The sequence below is a fragment of the Entelurus aequoreus genome, linkage group LG20, assembly GCF_033978785.1.
Source record: "Entelurus aequoreus isolate RoL-2023_Sb linkage group LG20, RoL_Eaeq_v1.1, whole genome shotgun sequence".
NCBI lineage: Eukaryota > Metazoa > Chordata > Actinopteri > Syngnathiformes > Syngnathidae > Entelurus > Entelurus aequoreus.
Window position 1 is genome coordinate 13,053,740 of NC_084750.1, and position 12,654 is coordinate 13,066,393.

The 12,654-nt window shown below is 33.1% G+C and overlaps 1 protein-coding gene across 1 annotated transcript in view; it reads right to left on the reverse strand.

Moving 5' to 3' along the window:
- Nucleotides 1-12,654, reverse strand: part of LOC133636396 (anillin-like) — a 33,728-nt gene that overhangs the window by 20,696 nt on the left and 378 nt on the right. The window contains exons 2-4 of the mRNA XM_062030388.1: nt 6,195-6,339; nt 5,805-6,122; nt 307-1,010 (exon numbers count right to left, since the gene is read on the reverse strand). Coding sequence (XP_061886372.1) covers nt 307-1,010; nt 5,805-6,122; nt 6,195-6,339 — 1,167 coding nt within the window. The remainder of the gene's footprint in view (nt 1-306; nt 1,011-5,804; nt 6,123-6,194; nt 6,340-12,654) is intronic.

Here is a 12,654-nt window from a genome sequence, read left to right on the forward strand (position 1 = left end):
AAATATTTCAGTGAATAACTTATTGTTCAAATCTGTATATAAATATGTACATAAAGTGTTTTAATTATATTGTAGGATGGATGGATGGATGGACGTTTAAAACAAAACTGTTATTATTAACTAGTAAGTATACATTTTTTTAGCCTTTTTAGAGAAAATCATATCATCGTAGTATATTACGCAAATTACTCGATGATGTCATGGTGAGCACGCCCATAGCCACGCCCCCACCGCCACAGGTATCTTGGCAGTTCATGGGAAACACTGGAATGTATTTTCAAGTACTCGGAAGAAAAAGGGAAATACCTGATTTGCGACGAGTGAAGACTTGTTGGCAGGTGCAGTGGTCACATGACCCGAAGACTTGTTGGCAGGTGCAGTGGTCACATGACCTGAAGACTTGCTGGCAGGTGCAGTGGTCACCTGACCGGAAGACTTGCTGGCAGGTGCAGTGGTCACATGACCTGAAGACTTGTTGACAAGTCCAGTGGTCACCTGACCGGAAGACTTGCTGGCAGGTGCAGTGGTCACCTGACCTGAAGACTTGCTGGCAGGTGCAGTGGTCACATGACCTGAAGACTTGCTGGCAGGTGCAGTGGTCACCTGACCTGAAGACTTGCTGGCAGGTGCAGTGGTCACCTGACCTGAAGACTTGCTGGCAGGTGCAGTGGTCACCTGACCTGAAGACTTGCTGGCAGGTGCAGTGGTCACCTGACCTGAAGACTTGCTGGCAGGTGCAGTGGTCACATGACTTGCCATGCTTCCTTTAGCGCCAGCAGACAAACTTGCGTCCTTCAAGCTCAACTGGGCAGCACAAACTGCGGTGGACTTTGCAGGAACTTTGTCTTTGGGAAGGTTGGCATGGCTCAGGTCATCTTCCCAGGATCCAATGGTGGCCGCCAGGTGAGCCAGTCTGCCTCGCCGACCGACTGGACCTTCCGATGACGAGGACACCGGGACGTGTTCTTCTCTCCTCAGCAAAGACACCGGTGCACAGTCGCTCGCAACACCTGAAACACAATAGACTTCAGCACATGACCTCCATGATAGACAATACAGTAATATAATAAAAGGTAATTGTTATGACATTTACCCAACATGTTTTGGTTTTTAAAAGCAATGTTGGCATCTCTGGTGCCACAGTGCTGAAATACAAACCACTTAAAAGTGACTAATGATCTATTGCTAACTATGGAAGCTGATGCGTCATCCATGTTGCTGCTACTTGATACCGTCCATCAGAACATTTTATTAGAGCGTATCAAAACACGTATTGGTATGTCAGACTTAGCCTTGTCTTGGTTTAATTCCTATCTGACTGACAGGATGCAGTGTGTCTCCCATAACAACGTGACTTCAGAGTATGTTCCACAGGGTTCGGTTCTTGGCCCTGCACTCTTCAGTATCTACATGCTGTCGCTAGGTGACATCATACGCAAATACGCTGTTAGCTTTCACTGTTATGCTGATGACACCCAACTCTACATGCCCCTAAAGCTGACAACACGCCAGTCATCTGGAGGCGTGTCTAAATGAAATCAAACAATGGATGTCCACTAACTTTTTACATCTTGACGGTAAGAAAACGGAAATGCTGATTATCGGTCCTGCTAGAGACCGGAACTTATTTAAAAATACCACCTTAACATTTGACAACGAAACAATTATACAACTATTTAATAATACCACCTTAACATTTGACAACAGAACAATTATACACTTATTTAATAATACCACCTTAACATTTGACAAATAAACAATTATACACCTATTTAATAATACTACCTTAACATTTTACAAATAAACAATTACACACCTATTCAATACCACCTTAACATTTGACAACCAAACAATTATACACCTATTTAATAATACCACATTAACATTTGATAGCCAAACAATTATACACCTATTTAATAATACCACCTTAACATTTGACAACCGAACAATTGTACACCTATTTAATAATACCACCTTAACATTTGACAACAGAACAATTATACACTTATTTAATAATACCACCTTAACATTTGACAACCAAACAATTATACACCTATTTAATAATACCACCTTAACATTTGACAACAAAACAATTACACACCTATTTAAAAATACCACCTTAACATTTGACAACTAAACAAATATACACCTATTTAATAATAACACCTTAGCATTTGACAACAAAACAATTATACACCTATTTAATAATACCACCATAACATTTGACAACCAAACAATTATACACCTATTTAAAAATACCACCTTAACATTTGACAACCAAACAATTATACACCTATTTAATAATACCACCTTAACATATGACAACAGAACAATTATACACTTATTTAATAATACCACCTTAACATTTGACAACCAAATAATTATACACCTATTTAATACCACCTTATCATTTGACAACAAAACAATTACACACCTATTTAATAATACGACCTTAACATTTGACAACCAAACAATTATACACCTATTTAATAATACCACCTTAACATTTGACACCAAACAATTACACACTTATGTAATAATACCACCTTAACATTTGACAACCAAACAATTACACACTTATTTAATAATACCACCTTAATATTTGACAATTACACACCTATTTAATAATACCACCTTAACATTTGACAATTACACACTTATTTAATAATACCACCTTAACATTTGACAACCAAACAATTACACACTTATTTAATAATACCACCTTAACATTTGACAACCAAACAATTACACTTATTTAATAATACCACCTTAATATTTGACAATCACACACCTATTTAATAATACCACCTTAACATTTGACAACCAAACAATTACACACTTATTTAATAATACCACCTTAACATTTGACAACCAAACAATTACACTTATTTAATAATACCACCTTAATATTTGACAATCACACACTTATGTAATAATACCACCTTAACATTTGACAACCAAACAATTACACACCTATTTAATAATACCACCTTAACATTTGACTACCAAACAATTATACACCTATTTAATAATACCACCTTAACATTTGACACCAAACAATTACACACTTATGTAATAATACCACCTTAACATTTGACAACAGAACAATTATACACCTATTTAATAATACCACCTTAATATTTGACAATTACACACCTATTTACTAATACCACCTTAACATTTGACAATTACACACTTATTTAATAATACCACCTTAACATTTGACAACCAAACAATTACACACTTATTTAATAATACCACCTTAACATTTGACAACCAAACAATTACACTTATTTAATAATACCACCTTAATGTTTGACAATCACACACCTATTTAATAATACCACCTTAACATTTGACAACCAAACAATTACACACTTATTTAATAATACCACCTTAACATTTGACAACCAAACAATTACACTTATTTAATAATACCACCTTAATATTTGACAATCACACACTTATGTAATAATACCACCTTAACATTTGACAACCAAACAATTACACACCTATTTAATAATACCACCTTAACATTTGACAACCAAACAATTACACACCTATTTAATAATACCACCTTAACATTTGACAAATAAACAATTATACACCTATTTAATAATACCACCTTAACATTTGACAACCAAACAATTACACACTTATTTAATAATACCACCTTAACATTTGACAACCAAAAATTACACTTATTTAATAATACCACCTTAACATTTGACAACCAAAAATTACACTTATTTAATAATACCACCTTAATATTTGACAATTACACACCTATTTAATAATACCACCTTAACATTTGACAACCAAACAATTACACACTTATTTAATAATACCACCTTAACATTTGACAACCAAAAATTACACTTATTTAATAATACCACCTTAACATTTGACAACCAAAAATTACACTTATTTAATAATACCACCTTAATATTTGACAATTACACACCTATTTAATAATACCACCTTAACATTTGACAACCAAACAATTATACACTTATTTAATAATACCACCTTAACATTTGACAACAAAACAATTACACACCTATTTAATAATACCACCTTAACATTTGACAACCAAAAATTACACTTATTTAATAATACCACCTTAATATTTGACAATTACACACCTATTTAATAATACCACCTTAACATTTGACAACCAAACAATTATACACTTTTTTAATAATACCACCTTAACATTTGACAACAAAACAATTACACACCTATTTAATAATATTACCTTAACATTTGACAAATAAACAATTATACACCTATTTAATAATACAACCTTAACATTTGACAACCAAAAATTACACTTATTTAATAATACCACCTTAATATTTGACAATTACACACCTATTTAATAATACCACCTTAACATTTGACAACCAAAAATTACACTTATTTAATAATACCACCTTAATATTTGACAATTACACACCTATTTAATAATACCACCTTAACATTTGACAACCAAACAATTATACACTTATTTAATAATACCACCTTAACATTTGACAACAAAACAATTACACACCTATTTAATAATACTACCTTAACATTTGACAACCAAACAATTATACACCTATTTAATAATACCACCTTAACATTTGACAACCAAACAATTACACACCTATTTAATAATACCACCTTAACATTTTACAAAAAAACAATTACACACCTATTTAATAATACCACCTTAACATTTGACAACCAAACAATTATACACTTATTTAATAATACCACCTTAACATTTGACAACCAAACAATTATACACCTATTTAATAATACCACCTTAACATTTGACAACCAAACAATTATACACCTATTTAATAATACCACCTTAACATTTGACAACCAAACAATTATACACCTATTTAATAATACTACCTTAACATTTGACAACAAAACAATTACACACCTATTTAATAATACTACCTTAACATTTGACAAATAAACAATTATACACCTATTTAATAATACTACCTTAACATTTTACAAATAAACAATTACACACCTATTTAATACCACCTTAACATTTGACAACAAAACAATTACACACCTATTTAATAATACCACCTTAACATTAGACAACCAAACAATTATACACCTATTTAATAATACCACCTTAACATTAGACAACCAAACAATTGTACACCTATTTAATAATACCACCTTAACATTTGACAACAGAACAATTATACACCTATTTAATAATACCACCTTAACATTTGACAACAAAACAATTACACACCTATTTAATAATACTACCTTAACATTTGACAACAGAACAATTATACACCTATTTAATAATACCACCTTAACATTTGACAACCAAAACAATTATACACCTATTTAATAATACCACTTTAACATTTGACAACCAAACAATTACACACTTATGTAATAATACCACCTTAACATTTGACAACCAAACAATTATACACCTATTTAATAATACCACCTTAACATTTGACAACAAAACAATTACAAACCTATTTAATAATACCACCTTAATATTTGACAACCAAACAATTACACACCTATTTAATAATACCACCTTAACATTTGACAACCAAACAATTATACACCTATTTAATAATACCACCTTAACATTTGACAACAAAACCATTATACACCTATTTAATAATACCACCTTAACATTTGACAACCAAACAATTACACATCTATTTAATAATACCACCTTAACATTTGACAACCAAACAATGACACAAAGTGAGTCGGTAAAGGAGATAGATGTGCAGTATTCACGTATAGAAAGTTACCGTTATTGCCGTCCCAGCCCTTCCTCTGCTCAGCAAGCCTCTGCAGACGAGACTTCATGCCAGCGGCAGCAGAGTCTTCTTCTGGTTCCTCGCTGCTCTTTGGACTTTGAGGAAGCTCCGCCGCCTCGTCAGACTCCACACCTGGAGTCTCCTCCTTCCTCCCTGCTGGCTCACCTGTGGGCACAGGTGGAGGCTTGCGGTCCGAGGGCGGATGGTCCTGGAGCGCAGAGGCCACGCCCCCGTCCTGCTCTCGCGCCGCCGGCTCGACATTCTCCGCTGAGCACCTGCGCTTGGACGGAGACGGTTTGGTGGAGGCCGCTGTGGAAGAAAGGAGAGGAACTTAGACCAATTCAAAACGTCAGCGTGGTGAAGTGTGGAGGAGGGACCGACCTTTGGGAGCGACTGGCTGACCAATCACAGCGTTGTTGTCAATCAGAGGCTCTCTGCCTCTTTTCACCACCTTGGCTGCATTTGGTCGCTCAGCTAGTTTTTTCTGGAGGTTTTCTCTGCGAGCACGAGTCCGCTCCAACAGTTTCTGTGTGGGTTCAAGCATTTGGACGCCTTTTGTACTTAAGTGAAAAGATCAAATTACATGTTCAATCTTTTCCAGCAAACCTTCCATTACCTCCGCCAGGAGCTTTTGCAATCGTGTGACAGTTTGTTCGCTCGTCAAAAACTTTTGTTCACTTCCTGTTCTCAATTTATTTCCAATATACTCCATAAGTAATAACATTAAAAATAAATCAATAATAATGAGTGAAGTAAGTTAAATTTCATATGGTGAGATAACACAGGTGTCAAACTCAAGGCCCGCGGGCCAGATCTGGCCCTCCACGTCATTTTACATGGCCCGCAAAAGCCTGGAAATAATTAGTGTCAATAAAATACCTTATATTTTCTTTCTTTACTTTCGTAATAAAAATGTATTAGGTGTTTTTTCTAGTTTGACAGGGGAAAAAAATATTGTCCAATATTGCAACACATATTCTAACTTTTTGGGTCAAAATCCAAATAAATACTGAAATATCTGCGTAACTTATGATTTCGAAGCAAGTTAGCCATCAAATTGTACACTATAAAAATGACCAATAGATTTGACTGTAAAATTTAGGGACCCGTGTTTGTTTTTTTACAGTAAATTTAAGTCGACTGAGCTGTCAGGTTTTTTTCTTTTACTGTAAAATCCACGGTTGATGATTTTATGGTAATACATTTTATTATGGTAAAAAACTGGCAGTCTAGTTGCCAAAATTAAATTAAACAGCGGTACTGTATTTCTATTTACAGTAATATGTTGTAAAATACCATATATTTTACAATAAAAGTCCAACAACGAAGCTGCCAGTTTTGTTCTGTTAAAAACTGGTAAAATACACAGATTTGTTTTACTCTGGAAATAATTAGTGTCAATAAAATACCTTATATTTTCTTTCTTTACTTTCTTAATAAAAATGTATTAGGTGTTTTTTTCTAGTTTGACAGGGGAAAAAAATATTGTCCAATATTGCAACACATATTATCTAACTTTTTTGGTCAAAATCCAAATAAATACTGAAATATCTGCGTAACTTATGATTTCGAAGCAAGTTAGCCACCAAATTGTACACTATAAAAACGACCAATAGATTTGACTGTAAAATTTAGGGACCCGTGTTTGTTTTTTTACAGTAAATTTAAGTCGACTGAGCTGTCAGGTTTTTTTCTTTTACTGTAAAATCCACGGTTGATGATTTTATGGTAATACATTTTATTATGGTAAAAAAAACTGGCAGCCTAGTTGCCAAAATTAAATTAAACGGCGGTACTGTATTTCTATTCGCAGTAATATGTTGTAAAATACCATATATTTTACAATAAATGTCTAACAACGAAGCTGCCAGTTTTGTTCTGTTAAAAACTGGTAAAATACACAGATTTGTTTTACTCTGGAAATAATTAGTGTCAATAAAATACCTTATATTTTCTTTCTTTACTTTCGTAATAAAAATGTATTAGGTGTTTTTTCTAGTTTGACAGGGGAAAAAATAGTCCATTATTGCAACACATATTCTAACTTTTTGGGTCAAAATCCAAATAAATACTGAAATATCTGCTTAACTTATGATTTCGAAGCAAGTTAGCCATCAAATTGTACACTATAAAAATGACCAATAGATTTTACCGTAAAATTTAGGGACCCGTGTTTGTTTTTTTACAGTAAATTTAAGTCGACTGAGCTGTCAGGTTTTTTTCTTTTACTGTAAAATCCACGGTTGATGATTTTATGGTAATACATTTTATTATGGTAAAAAAACTGGCAGCCTAGTTGCCAAAATTAAATTAAACAGCGGTACTGTATTTCTATTTGCAGTAATATGTTGTAAAATACCATGTATTTTACAATAAAAGTCTAACAACGAAGCTGCCAGTTTTGTTCTGTTAAAAACTGGTAAAATACACAGATTTGTTTGACTCTGGAAATAATTAGTGTCAATAAAATACCTTATATTTTCTTTCTTTACTTTATTAATAAAAATGTATTAGGTGTTTTTTCTAGTTAGACAGGGGAAAAAAATATTGTCCAATATTGCAACATATATTCTAACTTTTTGGGTCAAAATCCTAATAAATACTGAAATATCTGCGTAACTTATGATTTCGAAGCAAGTTAGCCATCAAATTGTACACTATAAAAATGACCAATAGATTTGACCGTAAAATTTAGGGACCCGTGTTTGTTTTTTTACAGTAAATTTAAGTCGACTGAGCTGTCAGGTTTTTTTCTTTTACTGTAAAATCCACGGTTGATGATTTTATGGTAATACATTTTATTATGGTAAAAAACTGGCAGCCTAGTTGCCCAAATTAAATTAAACAGCGGTACTGTATTTCTATTTGCAGTAATATGTTGTAAAATACCATATATTTTACAATAAAAGTCTAACAACGAAGCTGCCAGTTTTGTTCTGTTAAAAACTGGTAAAATACACAGATTTGTTTGACTCTGGAAATAATTAGTGTCAATAAAATATCTTATATTTTCTTTATTTACTTTATTAATAAAAATGTATTAGGTGTTTTTTCTAGTTTGACAGGGGAAAAAAATATTGTCCAATATTGCAACACATATTCTAACTTTTTGGGTCAAAATCCAAATAAATACTGAAATATCTGCGTAACTTATGATTTCGAAGCAAGTTAGCCATCAAATTGTACACTATAAAAATGACCAATAGATTTGACCGTAAAATTTAGGGACCCGTGTTTGGTTTTTTTACAGTAACTTTAAGTCGACTGAGCTGTCAGGTTTTTTTCTTTTACTGTAAAATCCACGGTTGATGATTTTATGGTAATACATTTTATTATGGTAAAAAACTGGCAGCCTAGTTGCCAAAATTAAATTAAACAGCGGTACTGTATTTCTATTTGCAGTAATATGTTGTAAAATACCATATATTTTACAATAAAAGTCTAACAACGAAGCTGCCAGTTTTGTTCTGTTAAAAACTGGTAAAATACACAGATTTGTTTGACTCTTTATGGCCCTGCACTCTTCAGTATCTACATGCTGTCGCTAGGTGACATCATACGCAAATACGCTGTTAGCTTTCACTGTTATGCTGATGACACCCAACTCTACATGCCCCTAAAGCTGACCAACACGCCAGTCATCTGGAGGCGTGTCTAAATGAAATTATGTCCACTAACTTTTTACATCTTAACGGTAAGAAAACGGAAATGCTGATTATCGGTCCTGCTAGAGTTTTCAAGTTTTAAATCCATAGATCAACATTAGGTCTGTCTGTCAATATACATTTTTAAAGATTTAAGTCGTATGCTCTTTTTGTCAAAGAAAACCCTGTTTTTTTTATGGACAAAACACAAAATATGCAATATTTTCACCCGATAACATTTTTAAGTGGAATATTTTAGATTATATAATAATTGGAGCCTTAAAAAAGGTCGATAACTCATAACACCATTGATTTTAATTAATTATTATTTTGTGAGCGATGACACTTAAAAACAAATCACACAAAAATTATTGGGGAACCAAAAGGGTCCTACTCATTAAAGTGTTAAAAAATAAATTATAATTTTTTTTTGCTGTTTACTTTTGATGACGAGCAGCTGATCAAACGGTATCGTTTAGACAGAGCGGGTATTATTTTTGTCACAGATTTAATACTTTTCGATTCCTTGTTGATTTCTGCATGTGGCTGCAGTGGGCTAGTATATATAGAGCCACCCACACCAGTTTCAAATTAGTTGCCTAATTAATGAATTGGAAAGAAAATTTTATGAGAGTAGCGTATGTGTGTGGCCGTGAGGTGAGTGACGTCAGTGAGTGTGTGGGCGAGAGAAGAGAGGGAGCGGTAGCGTGAGTGCCGGCGGGGACTAGTTTGTTTTGTATTATTTATAGTTTATTGTCAAAATATACATTCCCATTGTCCACTTAAATATTTCCAAGATATTTCTTTATTCTTAGACAACGGATTCCCTTCCGTGATTGGTCATTTCTATGGACACCGAAATTACGTCACCTAAAATTCCGTTTACGGCACATAGTAATGTCGTAATTCAGCTCTGAGTGTGACACTTAAGATTCAGTCCTACACTTCGCTGAAAGTGTGAGTAAGACGCTTGATAACTAACTTTTAAGTGCAGCTTTCAGCGAAGAATTTATTTACTCTTAAGTCAACTCTTAGCAGACTTCTTAGGAGTAATTCTAAGAAGCTTGATAAGTACGGCCCCAGATCTATCCGTCAATTATAAGTTGTATTTTTGTTTGTTTGTTTTAGGCCCTTCTTTAAAAAAAAAAAAAAAGACAGCTCAATTTTTTATATGGCAAACACAAAATATGCAACATTTTCCCCAAAAAATATCTCAAAGTGCAATATTTAATGTGACGTAATTGGAGCCTTGGATAGGTCAATAATTCATAATAACATTGATTTTCATTCATTTTTTTTTTTTTAAAGAAAGAAACAGCCTGCATGGCAGCTTTGTGTTATTAGAGTAAACATTGCAACATGTTCTTGTTACATTTCACCTGTTTGCTCTTTCATACCACTTTTTATGTTTTTAATTTTTTTAATCGTATTGTAAAATGGGCCGTTAAAAAATGACCTGCGGGCCGCAAATGGCCCCCGGGCCTTAATTTGCCCAGGTCTGCTCTATCACAAAAAAATAAGAGTTGTAGAAATGATTGGAAACTCAAGACCAGGGGTCACCAACCTTTTTGAGACCAAGAGCTACTTCTTGGGTAGTGATTAATGCGAAGGGCTACCAGTTTGATACACACTTAAATAAATTGCCAGAAATAGCCAATTTGCTCAATTTACCTTTAACTCTATGTTATTATTAATAATTAATGATATTTACACTTAATTGAACGGTTTAAAAGAGGAGAAAACACGAAAAAAATTACTATTAAATTTTGACATGGTTTATCTTCAATTTCGACTCTTTAAAATTCAAAATTCAACCGAAAAAAAGAAGAGAAAAACTAGCTAATTCGAATCTTTTTGAAAAAATTTAAAAAAAATAATTTATGGAACATCGTTAGTAATTTTTCCTGATTAAGATTAATTTTAGAATTTTGATGACATGTTTTAAATAGGTTAAAATCCAATCTGCACTTTGTTAGAATATATAACAAATTGGACCAAGCGATGAGGTGGCGACTTGTCCATGGTGTACCCCGCCTTCCGCCCAATAGTAGCTGAGATAGGCTCCAGCACCCCCAAAGGGAATAAGCGGTAGAAAATGGATGGATGGATGGACCAAGCTATATTTCTAACAAAGACAAATCATTATTTCTTCTAGATTTTCCAGAACAAAATTTTTTAAAGGAAATTCAAAATACTTTGAAATAATATTTAAATTTGATTCGACAGATTTTCTAGATTTGCCAGAATAATTTTTTGGAATTTTAATCATAATAAGTTTGAAGAAATATTTCACAAATATTCTTCGTCGAAAAAACAGAAGCTAAAATGAAGAATTAAATTAAAATGTATTTATTATTCTTTGTAATAAAAAATATTAATTAATTTACTTGAACATTGATTTAAATTGTCAGGAAAGAAGAGGAAGGAATTTAAAAGGTAAAAAGGTATATGTGTTTAAAAATCCTTTTAAAGGTTGTATTTTTTCTTTAAAATTGTCTTTCTGAAAGTTATAAGAAGCAAAGTAAAAAAATGAATGAATTTATTTAAACAAGTGAAGACCAAGTCTTTAAAATATTTTCTTGAAATTTTCAAATTCTATTTGAGTTTTGTCTCTTTTAGAATCAAAAATGTCGAGCAAAGAGAGACCAGCTTGCTAGTAAATAAATATAATTAAAAAAATAGAGGCAGCTCACTGGTAAGTGCTGCTATTTGAGCTATTTTTAGAACAGGCCGGCGGGCTACTCATCTGGTCCTTACGGGCTACCTGGTGCCCGCGGGCACCGCGTTGGTGACCCCTGGTCTAGACAGCCACGACAGCATGTTCTTTACAAGTGTATGTACACTTTTGACCACGACTGCATGTGCATGTCATTGTTGTGTTTTTAATACATTTGCAAAAAAGAAAAAAAAAACGTTTTTAAATTATAGGGTGTTGTGTGTAGAATTTTGAGGACAAAAACGAAGACTTCCCGGATGTACTGTATGAGTCACGTGACAGCAGCTCCAATGTGTCACTTAGGAATGTGATGGCTTCAAGCACAGATGTAATTAAAGAACATTTTAAATTTGATAAAAGACCCTCCTCATAATATGCTCCTTTACAGAATAATATAAAAATAAGACCAGGGATGTCTAATTGTAAAAATCATCATTTCTGTTTTTTAGTCTTGAATGATTTAGTTTTGCGTTCCAGTTTA